Raw genomic sequence first — 18,661 nt, forward strand, 5'->3', positions numbered from 1 at the left:
ACATCGAGAAATGGTTTGAAATTTTAATCGTTGATGATAACGACAACCTTATAAATACTACTTCAAATGTAGTTTATAAAGAAATTTTTCGTAATTTGTAGGATTGTTGTACTTTCATGTTTAATTAAGTTGATGGAAATAAACTATACTATAAATATCTTCGTTTTCTACGGGTATGAATTACTTTGTTTATTAGCCAAAAAAGATATAATATAATTGATCTGCAATTATTGACCCGTGCGAATGCACGGCCATGGTGACTAGTACAATAAAGTCATAGGAATTTTAGATATTTTAGAATTTTTTTTATTGGAATTTTAGATATTACTCTACATTTAACGGAACTTGTCAACAAAAATCATGTATGTTCACTGTTTTCATCATAAACTATCAATAAAATAAGTCAAATTATGAAAATAAATGAAAAATCAAAAGTTTAATTCATTTGTTGTTTGTACTTTGTAGTAATAAAAAAGATAAGCATGTTTGGGAATTTATCAACAGTAACATTGATATCTCCGTCATTGTCAATTTTGTCAGCTATAACGAGTTTGATGAGACAAAATAACTAGATACTACCTTAACCTTTTAGAAATTACAAGTCAACGTTATTGGTTAAAATGTGCACGTGGAGCTTGTAAATGCAGAAGGGGGCAAGTGTTGGAGACCAAAATCGAACAATTGATAAATTTGGGGGGGCCAAAATTACATTTAAACCTTATTTATTTAAGACTTAAATTCTTCTCCATGCTGCTATATTGGTTTTTTTGTTACCTTTCATTGTGTCAAACAAACCTTAAAAGAAGAGTATTACCATATGTAATGAATCTAATGCTTGACTTATTTTGTTTAAGTACTGATTTTGATTTCAAGTTGCGGTCGTTGCTTATGAATTGTAATTTTGTTTTAAGACCAGGTTTTGGAATTTTCTGTCATATGCATTGGCTTCCAAAAGCCATACTTTTGCTATTTTAGTTGAAATGATTATGAATTATATATCATCCAATGGTACTAAATTATGATATTCAAAATCCAAAAGACCTGATTATGAATTATGTTATGATTGTTATCATCTGAATTTACTATTTGACTATTTTGAAATTAAGATATCACGTTTGATGCTCATGTTAATGTGCATTCTTTAGGTGATTAGAATAAGACACTAGTATTTGAAACTAGTATTTGATTGTTATTACGTTTGATACTCACGTTTGACTATTGAAACTTGCCTCTGCACTAGTGTTTTAAAATAAGGATATTGACATTTGGAGTTATGACTTATAGTTCAATGTTTTAAAATAAGGGTAAAATTGGAATGAAAATGTAATAATTTATTATATTCCGTTCACTTCTCAAACGATGGAGTGATAATTTTATTCCCTTCCGTTATTGAATATCCAAAGAATGGAACGAAATTTGTGTTCCATTCTTTTCCGCTACACTCCATTCCATTATTTCATTTTGCTTCATTTCGTTCCGTACCATCAATCCAAACATAACCTTAAAAAAAAAAGAGGAAAAGAAGATAGCATTTAATGCAAGTGTCACGTGTATTTTTTTTAGAATATCGAAGGTAAGGGGTACATAGGTAATTTAATAGGTTATTTCTTTCTTGCATAGAAGTAAATTTCAGTATCTTATTTATTCTTAATGTTCCTTCATCATCAGTGTTACACGAGTGAACGATGAGGAGAGGAACCAGAAAAGAGAAGAAAAAAGAAGAAGATGAAGTTGAACAAATGTTACGAGCTGCACAAGACGAAATTCTCTTAAACCTCTCCATCAATTCCCACTTATCTCGTCCATCACCATCTTCTTCTTCTTCAACAATTCTCAATTCCAATTCCAATCCCGATCCTGATTTGGATCTCGATCTTGAGCGTCGATTTCAAGCCTTAAAAACGAAATCCAAAGAACAAGGACCGTTGGATCTCTCTGCCAGATTCGATGCTCTCAAGAACAAATCTAATCATTCAGGGAACGCTGCTGTTACTGTCTCTGCATCGGAAACTTATGAAGAAAGTGATGAAGAAGATGAAGAAGTTCAAATTCAGAAATTGATTGAATGGGCTAAAGATGCTGCGCGTCTTGATCCTTCTCCTCCTTCTCCATCTGTTTCCGATAACGATGACGATGATGTCGACGACGGCGACGACGATGAGGACGATGATGATCACCGTAAATCAGTCAAATAGTTTTATTTTATTTTCATAATCATTTTAATTTTGGTTTTTTTTTAATGTAGATATGCTTTTGTTAGTTCTTTAGATTCTTATGTGTATTATCCCTTTTGTTAATAACCATTCGAGATTGTTGTGGTAGAATAACTTAGTTCAGTTGCCAAAAACATCGCGATTCATCTATAAAAAAAATAGTGAGTTAGTGATTATTAATTAATTAGATAAAGTTAGGATTTTATTTTGGTTGTGGGAGAAGAAATAGTTATATGAAGCTTTGATTAGTGTTATGTGGTATTGGTTCTCAATTGGATAGAGAAATGCAACTAATCCATGTCATCTTAGAAACTACTTCAACTTAGGTGATCAATATGATCCATAATTGATTTACTTCTATTTTTCATCTTCAACCCCTTTTTTGCGAGGTCCTCTATCTTATGTATCTCCTAGGTTGGACTATTCAGGTTAATCACATTTACCGTGAAGCAAATTTTTGTGCTGATCTCCTAGTGTTCAAAGAACATAATGTTGATTGCTCGTTTGTGACTATTGATTGTATTCCGGCTAGTATTAATATGCTTTTGGATAAGAATTTAAGGGGAGCTTGTAACTCTATAAAAAAAAAGATGAAGCTTTGATAAGTTTAAAATTTGTAATGGGTTTTTCTATCAATAAATTAGTGATGTTTTTTTTTTGTTCCTCAGGAGCAACACAACATTATAGGTTTGGATTAACTTAAGGGTCATGTTAAAACAACTTATGCAATTTTTATGTATTATTATAGGTTTGTCAAAGTAGTTTATGATAAAATAACTTATAAAAATACAATTTTCATTAGTGTGAACTTATAAAATAGCATAAAACCTAAATTATATTGCATAAGATGTTTGCATAAGCTCAAAAATAAGCTAATCCAAACGGGCCCTAAATAAACCCAAACAAGTTTGATGCTTAGCAGCAGCAACAATACTCAAACATGTAAGATCACAAGGATTATGTAAGATTAGATATAGTATATATTTTGAATGAAAAAGAATATGAAGAAGGGTGTAAGTCATCATGGTGTATGAGTATTGTGCCACTGTCCTTCAAAAGTTCATAGTGGTTGAGGTATAAATACTGTTATCAAATAGTTATGCTGATCGCATGTAAATCCAACATTCTTTCAACCAATACGAGGACTTAATTCATACTTAATAGTAGATCTCAACACCTTATTTTTATCAAGTTTGGGTGAGGGAAAGATGCTTTTATTTTAGTCATCACCATACAAACCCCTTAATTTGATCAAAGTGGTTTTTTCCTCCACTAGAGAAGTTTCACACTCTCTTCTCCTCATGCCATATCCCTCGAGTTTTGATGACTTTGGATCACATTAGTATATATCTCATAATTTGGATCAAGCTTGGATGTGAGCTAGATGCGAAGCTCATTCTTTTAGCAGTTAAGCTTTATACTGTTGGGCAAATGCAACCTCTAACTTTATTAGCACTATACAAGGCATTATATAGCCACAATACAAGTTATAAGACAGTTGCAACAATAACTGTCAAACACAAGCACATAGATGGTTAACTTCTAGCCCAAGCTAGCGCGCAGCGCCTAACACTAACACTAACACACACACACCATACATCAAGCTACACAATGAATTACACATATCTAAGATGAGGTATTCTTGCATAGGCACAAGACATATAAGCACAAATTTAGGCACAAACACATGAATTTAAAAAATTAAAAGAAAAATAAAATGGTCACATCAATCAATATCACTTTAATTATTTTTTCTTTAATTTTTATACATTGTTGTGAGTGTACCTAAATGAAATTTATTTGTGCCTGTACCTGTGCCTATGATAGATTTCCTCATCTAACATATACTCCCTCCCCTCAAACTATGTCTCCTTATTCCTTATTTTGATCGAGTTTGGGTGAGGGATATATATATATATATATATATATATATATATATATATATATATATATATATATATATATATATTTATTTATTTTGGTAAACTAAAGGTGTATTTTTTTGGTGAGTGTCACTTTAGACTACTTTACATATATTGAAAAAAAATTACAAAGACATCCTTATTAATATTAATAAAATATTTGATCTCCTTATCACTCTAGTCACCAACTCATCCACCTTAACTACCAAGACACCCCTTATAATATTAATATTATTATTAATTTTTTACGTGGTGTGCATAATATAGATATACTAATAGTGTAACAAAAAAAAAAACTAATAGAGTCGGATACTAAGTTTTCAAAAAAAAATATAAATATACTAATATAATTAAGAGGGTGTTACGGTCACACCCTTTAACACACTCCCTCTAACACACTCTTATCAATTGGTGCCACATCATCTCTCATATTTTAAGTTCAACTGGTAACCGGTTCTGCAAGTAAGAGAGAGATAAAGAGTCATGCTAAGGACACATGTTAAAGATACTTTAAATAGTTATTAAATATTGGATGAAATAATGTTTAACTTCTAAAGTGATAAAATGCACAATTTTCTATACAAAATTACTATATTTGTACACTAACAAGTGGACACATGTTAGTTTCTCCTTTTTTTTTTAACATAATATTAAAAGCATAAAGCTACACTTAATTTCTTCAATTTTTAACATATTTATATTTTTAATATATTATTAAAAATAATTGTCAAAAAAATATAATATTAAAAATACAAAGCTACACTTAGTCTCTTCAATTTTTTTAATGTAACACTAACGGAGTACTCATATACTTACAGTAATAAAAAGTCAAATATGACCCTTTGAATAAATAAATAAATAAATACAAAAGCATAATTTTTTTAAAAAAGTAGTAAAACTAAAATGAAATCCATGTCCCTGACACATAGTATAATAATAGTAATAAATAATAATTCATAATCCAAAAACAGTACACTAAAACACAATACAAAGGATTTTCATTGTTATCCCAAATCCAACATTTATCCTCTCATATCATCTCATCCAACCTTAGCAAAATCAAAACAAACAACCTTTGTACAACAAATGAGAACAATGGCGGTTGTAGTACGCTGTTCCTGCTTCCTCTCTCCTCCTCACACCTCACTTCCTCAATTTTACTCCAACAACACCAACCTCAACCTTAAAGGTCAGTTACTTTGCCCCCACTTTTTATCCTTTCAATATCACACTCAAAATCATAACTTTCTTCATCTTTAAGACTTTGAAACTGGTTTTTTGCTGACCCATTTGTTTGCTTGTATGAAATTTATGATTAAATTTTATCATCATTTTATTAGTTTTTGAAGATAAAAGTTGTGATTTTAGCTTTTATTAGCATTTAGGTTATCAAGCTAGTGTCTTTTTGGATTAAGTTATTTGAGCTTATCTACTGTCATAAGCATTTGTGAGACTGTTTGGAAAAGCTTGCCGAAACCTCTTATGACACATCATAAGTTGTTTTCAGCTTATTTTCGCGAGTTCTCCAAAATAACTTTATGAAAACAACTGTCGTTTGTTATAGAAATACCTTATACATATGTACTTATGCGATAATAGTTTATGCTATAAGCGCGTAATTAAGTTGTTTATCCAAACAAGGATCAAGTACTTTAGTGTATCTTCTTTACTAGCATCTTATGGAAACTATTTGAGTTTTGTCATCAAAATGATGAAAATGTGGGGTGTAGTGTGTTGTGTTAGAACTTATTATTATAAGACAATGATACTCACATGAGGTTGAACTTGTTGAATGAATCAGGAAAATTCACTTGTCTTTCTTTAAAAGTGAACAAGGTTGTGCCACTTTGTAAAGATACTTTTGATGGATCTTCTAAAATTTCAACTGTGCTTCACTGCTCAAACTGTAAGGTAATCTTATGTACTTGAAATTTTTACAGTGAAAGTGTTACTAAGTTAAAAGTTTTATAAGGATCCCTTATCGAAAACCCTGCTTTGGAAATTATCAAGTGTTCTAGTACTATTTTGTGCTAATCAATTTGCAAGTGACTGTTTTGGCGTATTGGTGTTTTACTTGTGATTTATGATTGAAATTGTTTGCATTATCAGGATGACATGCCACAAAGATTCCCTTCGCTATTGTTTCTTGCGAGCAATATTTTGATGTTCTCTATGCCTTGTAAAGCTTTGGCCGAAACATGCGAAGCTGATAACTCTATGTTCAATATGCCTATTCTGCTAGCAGTAGCCCTCATTGGAGCCACTGTAGGAGGTAAGGTACTAAGAGATTCTGATATACGGTTATATTGGCTGATGAATGTTTATAAACTCAAGGGCTTTGAGAGTAGAACTCCATTTTGTCGCAACATATTTTCAGAGTTACTTTTTTTATAAAGTAGTAGTATAAATCCTTAAATATATGTTGTTTGCAGCTAAGAATCTTAAGCATAGAAGGCTAGTTTAGAAGTTAAGAGATTTTGAATGAAGGCCCTTTGGAAGCCCAATGTGTTTACTTGTTAAGTTGTATTCAAAGATTTTAATATAGTACCAAACATGTTTAGAAAGCAACATAAACATGATTTGGTAGAAGTTTTAGAAGCGAAAATAAATGTGGCTTGTGTCATTGAATATCTGGTTCCTGTATATCACGAGCTAAACCTGCGTTTTTACTAAAATATGATCAATACATTTCGTTTGTACTTTTTATGGATATGTGGTATCTTGTCATTTTTCTGAATTGATTGATCATGTGATAGGGTTGGTCGCAAGACAAAGGAAAGGAGAATTACAGCGGTTAAATGAGCAATTACTTCAGATCAATGCAGCTTTAAGGAAGCAAGCGAAAATTGAGTCCTATGCCCCTAGCTTGAGTTATGCTCCGACTGGTGGTAGGATACCTGATAGTGAAATTATTGTTGACCCAAAGAAGCATGAGCTAATTTCTAAGTTAAAAAGTGGAAAGAACTTTCTAAGGAATCAACAGCCAGATAGAGCGTTCACAGAGTTTAATACTGCGCTTGAGCTTGCTCAGAGTATAAAGGATCCTATTGAGGAGAAAAAAGCAGCTCGTGGTCTAGGTTTATAATCTTCCCTATTTCCATATCAGTACTCGTTTTCTTAAATGCTCTTACACAGTCAACGTTCGATTTTGTGTTAAATAAGTGAATAAGTTTCCATGGAGCACAGTTTTGGCCTGTTTGGATAAACAACCTAATTAAACACTTATGTATAAGCTAGCTATTTCTATATTACGGGTCCATTTGGATTGACTTATTTTGAGCTTATGCAAAATAACTTGTGTAAATAAATAAGCTTTTATGTATTATTATAAGCTTATAAAGTTAGTTTATTAAAAAACAGCTTATGAAGATACAATTTTTATTAGTGAGAACTTATGAATTAACATAAAAGCTTATTTATTTGCATAAGCTATTTTTCATAAGCTCAAAAATATGTCAATCCAAACAGGCACCAAATTATTTATAGGTAAGGTATAAGCTGTCATAACTTAGAACATATATAAGACATGTTCTATAAGCTTATGTTCTAAGACATGTTCTAACTTGTTTTCAGCTTATACTGCGTCGGTAGGTAAATTCAACTTAGATCATAAGAGACATGTTCTAAGATATGTTCTAAGGCATACTCTATAGGCTGTTTTCAACTTTGAGAGACATGTTCTAAGACATGTTCTAAGCTGTTTTCAACTTAGAACATAAGAGTTGTTTGTATAAGCTCTCTCAAACAGTATTGCAAGTACAATGTCAGTAGATAAATTCAAATAAGTCAATCCAAACAGGCTCTTATATATTTGCATATTGTATATTACAGGAGCTTCATTGCAAAGACAAGGAAAGTACCGGGATGCTGTTAAATACCATTCCATGGTTTTGTCCATCTCTGAAAGAGAAGGAGAAGATTCCGGTAGCACAGAAGCTTTTGGGGCAATTGCTGACTGCTACACCGAGCTCGGAGACCTTGAAAAGGCAGGGCAATACTATGACAAGTATATTGCAAGGTTGGAAAAGGACTAATCCTCACTTTCATGTTCAACATTTGCTATTCACAATTTATTCTAGTTAATGTTCCTTGAGTTCATTATTTGTTATTGTTAAGCTATTATTGAGATTGTAAGGTTGGTGTGTTACACCATATTTTGAAGGAGAGTTTAAACTTAGAGATAATATTATGTTTAATCTCTAGTTTGTGAAATGAGGCATAACTAGTTTTAAGAGAATCATAAAATTGGTCCATGAAAGATGTGGCCAATTTCATTTTGTTGTCACAATGATTTTAGTCTCATATATGGTTCTAAACAATGTTATATATTAAATTGGTTAACTCATTAGTTATTGTGAACATGAAAATGCTTGGTACAAATTTTGCAAGAATTTAAAAGAGCACCCGACTCATCGACAAGATCAATAGACTGTCTTACCCTTTAGAGAGTTTTAAGAATACATGTACATGCAGTTTCATGTACAAAATTGTCATAATGATCAAGAATGCACACACACAAACTGTTTTTTTCTTTTTCTTTTTCCAACTGTTGAAAAAATCATGCATCAGTGTTACACAGATCAGATTATGTTCTCTTTCCACAATCTGATAAGAAAGTCAAGACATTTTATCAAAACTTTTTTTATTTCCAGCACATCACATTCCAAAGAGTTAAGTCAGAACAAACTATCCTAGAAAAATAGGTTTTTTCTAAATAAAGCAACGATTTTTAAAAGAATCAGTTGTATAAATAAGTTGATGAAGTTTCATAAATCTTGCCTCTGCTGACACTCTTCACTAGTTAACACGCGATAAAAATGTGTTGGATTAGACGATCAGTCCATACAGACAGTGAAGTAAATATCCCTCGAATTAGTCAGTTTTTGGATCGGATTCCGAGTCTTCAAAAATAAAATAACTCACTACAAACCAAGGTTGTCAGAACCGGACCGTGGACCGGTCATGAATGCAGTTCGGTTTTGCCTGAAAAACAGGCAGCAAACGAACCGACAAAAAACTGATTGCACCGGTGAGGAATCGGGTCAAACCGGTGAACCGGTCGGTGCGGTTGAACCCCAGTCCGATCAATTGAACCTTGAACGGGTAAGCTCACCGGTTCAATTACCGGTCCGGTTCTGATTACCTTGCTACAAACATTAAATTTTAGCAATTCAACCTTAAATATTGTTATAACTATACCTACATTATCTATGAAGAGTTCATAATTTATAAATAAAATACAGTAGTATTTATACCTATAAGCAAGAGAGATACAAAGTTTTGTAAAAAAAGAACACTAAATTTTGGTGTAATCATTTTGTTTTCAATTTAATCCTTTATTTAATCTATTTTATTTACAATTTTGCTCTCCTATATATAGCCAATCAAATAACTATTTTCAAATGATAAATATTAAAAAATTACTTTCAATTTTTAAAAGTTGATCATAGTCTCTTTCACAAGAAAAAATCTCAAAAATAAAACATTTTAATTTAGAAGACTTAACGGTTTGAAAATTACAGAATTTTTTTTTTCCGAAAAAACAAAAACATACACTCTCCATTATTTCTTTCTCATTTTTTTCTTCTTTTTTTTCCCAAATTTTCTACTTAAAGTACTCAAATCAATTTTTTCATCTCTCTTCTGAAATATTTTAAAACCAATGTATATAACTTAATGGTGCAATGTAAATATGTAATGCTAAGGATCATGTGTTGTGTGTCAACTCACAATCACTAACCTATCATCATATGGATATCACAATACATTGCATTGGATTAGTGAATTCAAATATTAATAAATATATAACAGGCATAATATAGGATAGTAATGACAATAATAATCATTACATAATAACGCCAACACCCAAACGGGTGATAAGAAAACATCTCATAAAATTATCACAACAAACACTCATCATCACTACAACTACTAGAAAACCGCATACATGATGTTACAAACAAACACATACAAATGTTTGATCTAATTTGGTTGGAGTAACTACCTCGCAACCATTTAATTAAAAAGGAAAAAGAAAATAGCTCCCTAGAGTTTTAACACCAACCAATGTGCAGAATATATAGATATGCATGAAGATAGATAGCACATCAAGATAATTATATTTTACTGATAGTACATCATTTGCTGTGCAGCAGCAACATTTTGGAACCCGCCATCATATATCGCCTGGCTTGCTCCCATTGCAGCCTGCTTAAGAGGATGTTGTGCTTGTGGATGCATCAAAGCAGCATGAACACCACCCATTTTGCTCATTGCTAGCTGCCGCTCGTATGCCAAAATATCGGTTGCGGATAGACCTGGCAGAGGTAGAGCAGCAGGTGGGGGAAGAGGATTTGAAGCAGTTCCAGGTGGAGTGGGCTTGCTCCCCCAGGAGCACTATATTTAACACAATAACAATCGTCAGATGCGACAAGCCAATTGTCACTTCAAGATAAAGAAATGAAATCTTGTAGTAAAAGTAGATTGAGCATCAAAGTTCCTTAATAATTAACAAACTAATATGCAACAGGACAACACCAGAATCTCATAAATGGCTCACAAGTTTAAGTTCAATAGCGGATAGGGAGTATATTAAGCAAGAAAATAAATTGTGTCTAACTTCGACATGGCCAAATGACTGTATGTAGATTTCAGATCAAAATTTCTTAGCTTGTTGTCAGGATATAGAAGAAAATCAAGATTAACAATTGCAAATGAATGATCAAACTAATTGTAATTTCTGTAAATTCCAGAGCACAGGTGATGAAAGCATGTCAAATGTGGAAAATATCCATCCCAGTATCCCCCACCCAACAGACTCATCTTAAGAAATATTTGAGTTTGAGACAGGAAAATACATCAATAATATAAATATTGATCATAAAACAAAAGTGACAAGATTACGGAGTAACTAGTAGTGTAGTAGCGAGCCAGTGACATCAAAAGGTAAAAACAAACCTTAATTTGTTTGCCACAGAGATAAGACTGGGTATTTCCCATCTGAATAGCCAGAGCTGCTTCAGCGTGAGTACTATATCTCACGAACCCAAATCCTTTATCACGCTGGACACGAACCTCCTCTATCACACCAGCCCCAAGAGCATAGAAATGACGATGGAGATCAAGCTGTGTTGCCTGTACAATCACCAAAGGTCATCATGATTAAAATGGCAACAGCAGTTTACGCATATTTCAGAGATGCAGCTCACAAGTAAACATCACATACATTGTAAAATTAGAAGACGGAAATTTAAAAGCTAAAGTATTATCATTTCTAATCTAATGGCCAAAAGAGAAATGGAGAATAAAACAATAAGCTAAAACAGGTGAATGAATGCAAATAGTGGTTACGGTCTTACGGATTTCAAAATATTACTTCGGTCACATCATAATAAGCTTGAAAAATTATCAACAGACTATTGGTTGATGAACTAGGATGTGCAACTTCAAACCACAAATTGAAAAGTAGAAATAAAGTTTCATACCTCCGAACCAAGGTTACCCACATAAACAGTTGTATATTGAGGATTGTTCTCAGGAGCATCATTGTTAGATGTCTCTTTACCGTCCTCTGTAAGATAAAAAATGTCTGTTATTTGCATGCCTGGTATTCCATCAGTTAGCTAAGAAAACAAAAGTCTTTATGAACACAATAATTTTTACAAGTTCAATCAACTAAAAATCTTTAGGTCAAGGATAAAAATAGGACACCAAAGTTTTAGTAAGCCCCCAGATCTATCTTTAAAACAAGAAATATATAAGTTAAATGTGGAAGCACTTGATTCAACCATTCCATTACTGTTTCGCGAACTACAGCATAATTGACTTACCAGATGAACCATTTGTTAGTTCCACCACACTTTTGTTGTCTGGGGTTTGCTTCTCTTCCATGCCTCCAGCAGCACCTTTTGTTGCCCAATTGCAGCGTATTTGTCTGCTTCCAAGCCACTTTCCTGAAAGGCACATGCAGGGAATCATTATGCCTCAATCATACAAGGAAAAAAAGTGAATCTTGTAAAATCAATTAAACAGTGTAGCTACCAGAATTAGCAATGCTGAAAAGTCTATAGGACATCTATTAATGTAAGTTTTAAAATAACTGAACATAGAAAGTAAATTCAATTGACAAAAAAGAACCTAATAATACACAACTCCTTTGGATTGAAACATTAGTTTTGTATTGGTATTTACTAATGAAAAATCATTGGAGACTTTTCCAGATTATAATTGGCTCAAATAAAGCAAGGTTACTAAGCCAATGATAAATATCGTACCAGTCAAATCATTTATAGCACTTTGAGCATCCTACAAAATGGAAAAAATACAAGTCAGAAACATCATGAAGTTTTCTTGCTTGAAAAATAAAATAAAGATTTTAAGACAAATATAGACCTGCTGACTACGGAATGAAACAAATCCAAATCCCCTTGAACGACCAGTCTTCTGATCCCACATAACCCTTGCATCTCTAGAGCCATCAAAAAGATAAAGATAGTGAGCCATGCCAAGTGACCAACAAAATTGTTTAGCATGCAACGCACAATTATCATACAAGGTAGTAGCACAAACACATATTTTTCCATTTTGAATAAATTAAGATTGCTCCAATTCCAAATGTATAAAATGGATGGCTGTTTTATTAAGAAATCATAGGAGAATGAAGCTTACGAACAACTTTGGTAGACAGAAAAGCATGCAAAAAGAGTAGCATCAGTAACCTCAGGACTGAGGTCACCAACAAATATGTTGTAATGGCCTGCAAATTCAAAGAAACATATTATATAATATCTTCAACAAAATTTCCCCAAAGGTCACAATTTGTTCATAAATCTCTTATATTTACTCTGAACCTACCTGATGTATCCTCTCTCTGACCACTAGCATATGCCCAGTTAACTTTGATAGGCTGTCCAAATCTACAAACCATTGAATTAATCTTTGAGTGTAAATCCAAATCAATCTAACATAACTATAATAAAAGAACTGCACTTACAGATGCCTTCCATTGAGAGATAATATGGCTAGAGCAGCAGATCTGCGGTCGAAGTAATGAATAAACCCATAGGATGACTGCATAAGAGAAGCATAAGATGTCAAATACAAAGTTCCACTTGTATCTAGTACTTCATATCAATCTATTAGACAAAGATATAACAATATATAAAAAACATACCTTCTCCTTTCTAAAAAGTTTACACCCTTCAACTGGGCCATTGGCTGCAAAAACTTCTTGCAGAAGTGGCTCGGTTACCTGTGTATGGACGTTACCCACATACCTGCATTTTCTCAAAGATAAAGAAACTAAAATTTAAAAAAGAAGAAAAGAAACAAACAATTAGGCTACAAGTAATTAATGCAAATCAGACAAGCTAGAAGTAACATACAGGTAATGTTTTAATACAACAAAACTGGTTTTAAGCGTCACAAGATATCAACGTAAGTAATATATAAAAGATCAGCAACTCAATAAAAGATAAAATTAAGGAAACAGTGCCTAAGCTTATCTGTGTCACAATCATAAAACAAAAGAAGAGGAAAGTGAGGGATAAAAGATTGAATAAAAGGTGAAAAAATGTCTAGACAAACACTCACACACTGCGGCAAGTACTTGGATCAAAACCAGGAGGCAGATTTCCACTTGGGATTGGTTCAATCTGCAAAATGAAAAAGTAAAAAAGAAAAGAAAAAAAAAAGGAAAAAAAATGAAAAGAAAAAGAAAAAGGGGCCAAATCAAGATAGAATATTTGTATTGTATCTACCAACAGTAGCATGAGAAACATTTACTAGAGTGAATGGGGAGAAAGAAAGCACACAACCCAATCAATACCAACTAAGAAACACATGAAAGAGTTCATCGCTAAGCCTAATAGAATTATAGAAGGAAATGAAAATGGATTCAATGCACCCAACATTTCAACAGTTCAAAGACAAACTAAACTAAGCAAATTCAATGCCTGCATCGAACAAACAACTAAACTACTAAATTGCGCTATCTGACTACAGTCAAATTCAATGCCAGCATCAAACAAACAACATAATAACTCCTAAACCATGCAGATTCCATTACTAGCTAAACCTCCAAGGAAATAATGCCATATATTAATTGCAAACTTATACACCTAAACTCTCTTTTCATCACTTACCATCTAAAGAAGAAATGCCAAAAAAGGGGGCAAAAAGTAACATTCCTAACAAATTTCCCTAACTTGACTGACAACCACATCAAATTTCCATAGCTAAGATATATGATGCACGGGTACTCCATTTGAGGGAGAGTACCAGTACTGGGTACATACCCGTACTTTAATTTATGTCCATACACGTACATTAGTTTTTCTAAAAATGTCGTACCCCGTACCAATCGGGTACCGTACCCGCACCTAGACAATGTAACCATAACTGTATAACCACATTCTTAATAAATTTCCCTAGCTCATTGGTCAGTACTCCTAAAATAATGCTTCTATGGCAAGTGGGCTTTTTCACATAGATAAAGAAACACACTTAAACATTCTTTTAGAGCCATTTCTTACTCAAACACAAAAAATACAGCTTTTTTATATTCCAGCTACCTCAACTCATTTGGTGGTGAAAACACAGAAAATCAAACAAAACCAAAATTTAAATTTTTTTTTCTCCGACAAAATAACTTCCAAAATTCAATTTTTTCAACAAGACCAAAAATGAAACACAATTATATAAAAAACCATTTCCCCACCACAAAATGAAAATCAACACCAAACCCAATTTCTTATAAAATCAAAATTAAATTCAGCAACAGTGTACAACTACAAACCCTAGGTATTTCGATAAACCCCTAATAAACAAAAAATGCAAAGCTACAAGATCGAGAGCATGAAAGAAAGCTAAAAACAGAAAATGATCGAGGAAATGGAGATGAAAAGGAACCAACCTGAGGTGGAGCTAAGAGACCAGGATGATAGAGAGATTGCTGTTGAATCAAAGCAGCTTGTTGCATCAGAGCTTGTTGTTGTTGCTGTTGTTGCTGCTGCTGGTGCTTGAGCCTATGATTCTGCATTTTGAGGTTTTTCCTAGTGAAAATTTCACTGGAAAATGGGGTTTTTTTGGTGAAAATTAGGGTTGTAAGGGTCCGTAGAGAAAGACCCTTGAGTGAGAAATATACAGAGAGAGAGGCCTCTGAGAAAATAGCAGAGGACTCCACACAAAACCCCTTACCGACTATTCATAAAGGTACTTCACTCACTATTCTTATTTTTTTATTTTTTTAGTTGTTTTAATTTTAACAAATGAGAAAATAGATAAATGTTTTGCTTTTTTCAAGAGTTTTTTTTTTTTTTTTTAAAAGCTAAATTAGCCCACCCAACTTGGCACAAGAGATAATCCAACCTCATACCTCAAAGGAGCACAGTCTCAGGTCCCAAGTCAATACCAATGCACCAATCCAAGTGGGTTTCGAGAGAGTATTTTTGAAGAGTATGATAAAATGATAAATGAATCTTTATGATCTATGAAGCCCCGATACGTGACACGATATCGATATGCCGATACGTGAAAATTTTCAAAATTTCCGATACGATATGACCAAGATACGTTATTTAAAAATTAAATTTAAAATTAAATATACAAATATAAACCTAACTAAAATTGACAATGATAATAAATTAACATTCAAATTACTTAAACTGAGCAAACAAATGACAATTACATATTTTAAGTAAAGTAAGTACTACCCAAAAAGAACATAACTAGTACCATCCAAAAAGATATCATCGGTACCACCCAAAAAAGACATAATTGACAATCCATAAATAACATCATACTCTAACATTCACTATTTAAAAGAAATGCATATTGTAGCAGTCTCTTCTCCTCAATTTCTACCATCAAAGAACATTAATTGTTTGATACTTCTCTGATACGCGTATCGGGACGTATCAGACGAGTATCGGTATCAGACACGATATTTCGCCACTTTTGAAGTATCAGGGCTTCATATTATGATTAATTCCTATATTGAGAGTTTAGAGCATCTCCAATAAGAGTATCAATAAGAGTTTCATAGGTTAAACCATTAAAGATCCGTACCTTAATTTGTTTTATCATTGAAGTTTCATGACGTGACATAATTGATGATACGATACCTTATTTAAGGTACTATATCATCTATTTAATATTATTAATTTAAGTTAAAAAAATAAATATAAAAATAACTATTTGTTAATAATGTATAATACTCAAAGTGGTATATGACATTATAGACCACTTATCAGTAATGTATGATATCCAAAATTGTATCACCATTGAAGATACTCTTAGGAGTATGAAGGAGGCGAGAGTTTTAAAGTTTGTGATTAGTTTGAGTAGAGTTTTGAGCTTATTCAAATTTTATCGTGTCGAAGAGAGTTGGACTAAGCATTTTTTTACCCATTTTCAACTCTATCCATACTTCTTAAAGAATATAAAATACAAACTAATTAGAGTTAAAGAAATAATTAAAAATATATAATGAAAAAAATTATTCACTTTTAATCAATAAATTACTTGATAACAGAAATTATCAAAAAGAAATATCCCAAAAGTAACAATATAATACAAATGGAGTATCAATGATAGATTTGTTCAAGGAAGTAAGATGCTTGGATTGATTGAGCAAGTGGTTACATATTCGATTATTGACTCTTCTATATGGAAAAAATTTGATTGGGGGAAAAGAACTCATTTTGTGTACTTAGAAGTGTTTACGAGTACGGGTGATATGTTCAACCCGATGATCGAACCAGTAATCTACCTGAATCTGTTCAAGTGTGGGCCCAATCTAAATTAAAGCCGTTTGAAAATATTGTTATTTTTTTTTTACACAAAATATTGTTATATTTTTTATGATATAGTTTATAGTTTAATGTATGTGTTAAAATCTTTATTTATTTTTATAAAAAAAAGTTTAATTTATTTTTTTGTCAAGTAGCCTAGTAGCTAGAAATTTCACCCTTACGGTGAATAAGTGAGATGATCGAGGTTTGAACCACGGCCTCTGCATATATAATGCAATGTCCGGAAAACTAACTTGACATGTTTCATGTTATTTCAAGTATAAAATTTAGTCTGAATTTTGAAATTATCATGAAATATAATGCCATTTTTTATTTTATGTTTTTGGAAATTCTTTAAAAAAAATTAAATCACATTGATCCAACCCACTCATCATCGAATTTGGTTGGTTTGAATTTGACATAAAACATACTGGTTTTACACTCTCAACCCAATTAACTTTGATCGTGTTTGGATAAAATCGATCAAACTCGACATGCAAACACCCCTATGTGTACTCCACAAGTAGGGGTGAGAATAAGTCAGACCATTCTATAGGGACCTATGGTCTAGCCTACATAAGCTCAGGTAAGACCAGACTAATTTTTTTTAAATAGAACATATCAAGATTTTTTTATAAATCTATTTAACTAAAAATGTCATACTACAAGCCATAAAAAAAACGTTTTAGGCCTACCTGACTGGCCTATTTAAATAAATGAATAATATTTTTATTGCTATTATTATTGTATATTAACATTTGTATCTTGATTAAATTATACATCTAGTAACCTTTTTAGTATAGTTTAAGTTTATTAATCTCCATTAATTTATCACATGAATATAAATGTATTATATAATATAAACTAAAATTAAAATATGATATCATATATATAGTTAAATTTTCTAAAATATCATAAATATCTCGTATACATAGTTTAATCCCTTTTGATAAAAAAAATCTTATCAAAAACACTACTAAGTCTTCAACGAAGTCTTCCTCCCGCTTACATTGATCCAACCACCTTCTATGTCATACTTCGCAACTAACACCTTAAACCACAAACTCCCCCGATCAATACACAATCTCCACCACCATTATAATAATAAAGCTAAATTAAACTCCCTCACCCTCTTACCATCAAACCTCATGCTCCCTATCATAGCAAATTGAATTCTAATTCACCCGGTGTATCTTAAGCAATTCCTAAATACCCCCCAAAGTATCACGAGATCATGCATATAATGTGAAAAGAGAAAATGACAGAGGAAAAATAAGCTACAAACTGGACTTGCTCATTTCTTCTATTGGAAAAATTGAGAAGATGAATATTCTATCAAACTTACTATTACAAAGAGTTATATAATATTTATACACAAATTGTAATCTAAAGAAAGATGTAAAACTAACTCTATCTTCTTAACCAACTATCTATCTATGGCTAACTAAATAAAATATGAAAGAATATTGTATTACTCTCTCCCGTCTTTATTATACGAAAAAATTTACATTTTAGGTTTATACAATGTTTGATGGTTCATGGACCAAATACATCAAACATTCTATAAACCTAAAAAGTAATTTTTTTCGTATAATAAGAACCAGAGAGAGTAACATATTTTAACTCTAGGCTTATTTGATGGAACAAATTAAATTCATCAGCGACAAAATCATATGCAAGATACAATTATTGGAGGAGACAATATCAATTCATCCTTCAAGTCATACTCTCATGT

At 32.1% G+C, this 18,661-nt stretch overlaps 3 protein-coding genes across 3 annotated transcripts; 2 read left to right on the plus strand and 1 right to left on the minus strand.

The window, feature by feature from the left end:
* The first annotated feature begins 1,615 nt into the window (after positions 1-1,615).
* Positions 1,616-2,321, plus strand: LOC123884724 (homeobox protein mls-2). Its single transcript, XM_045933896.1, has one exon. The coding sequence runs from the start codon at positions 1,686-1,688 to the stop codon at positions 2,193-2,195; it is 510 nt and encodes a 169-aa protein (XP_045789852.1). The 5' UTR covers positions 1,616-1,685; the 3' UTR covers positions 2,196-2,321.
* A 2,779-nt stretch (positions 2,322-5,100) lies between these two features.
* On the plus strand, positions 5,101-8,423 carry LOC123884087 (protein FLUORESCENT IN BLUE LIGHT, chloroplastic). The gene is made up of 5 exons (XM_045933095.1): positions 5,101-5,324; positions 5,937-6,046; positions 6,245-6,407; positions 6,892-7,212; positions 7,967-8,423. The coding sequence occupies exons 1-5, from the start codon at positions 5,222-5,224 to the stop codon at positions 8,167-8,169; spliced, it is 900 nt and encodes a 299-aa protein (XP_045789051.1). The 5' UTR covers positions 5,101-5,221; the 3' UTR covers positions 8,170-8,423.
* Positions 8,424-9,916: 1,493 nt separating this feature from the next.
* LOC123884088 (oligouridylate-binding protein 1B-like) lies at positions 9,917-15,337 on the minus strand. Its single transcript, XM_045933096.1, has 12 exons — positions 15,048-15,337; positions 13,727-13,788; positions 13,308-13,410; positions 13,128-13,204; positions 12,989-13,050; positions 12,803-12,890; positions 12,527-12,602; positions 12,409-12,439; positions 11,965-12,087; positions 11,620-11,705; positions 11,093-11,269; positions 9,917-10,531 (listed from the first exon to the last, which is right to left on the minus strand). Exons 1-12 carry the CDS (start codon positions 15,171-15,173, stop codon positions 10,259-10,261), a joined length of 1,284 nt encoding a protein of 427 aa, XP_045789052.1. The 5' UTR covers positions 15,174-15,337; the 3' UTR covers positions 9,917-10,258.
* Between the last annotated feature and the right edge of the window lie 3,324 nt (positions 15,338-18,661).

The sequence above is a fragment of the Trifolium pratense genome, linkage group LG5 (assembly GCF_020283565.1).
Source record: "Trifolium pratense cultivar HEN17-A07 linkage group LG5, ARS_RC_1.1, whole genome shotgun sequence".
In the NCBI taxonomy this organism is placed as follows: Eukaryota; Viridiplantae; Streptophyta; class Magnoliopsida; order Fabales; family Fabaceae; genus Trifolium; species Trifolium pratense.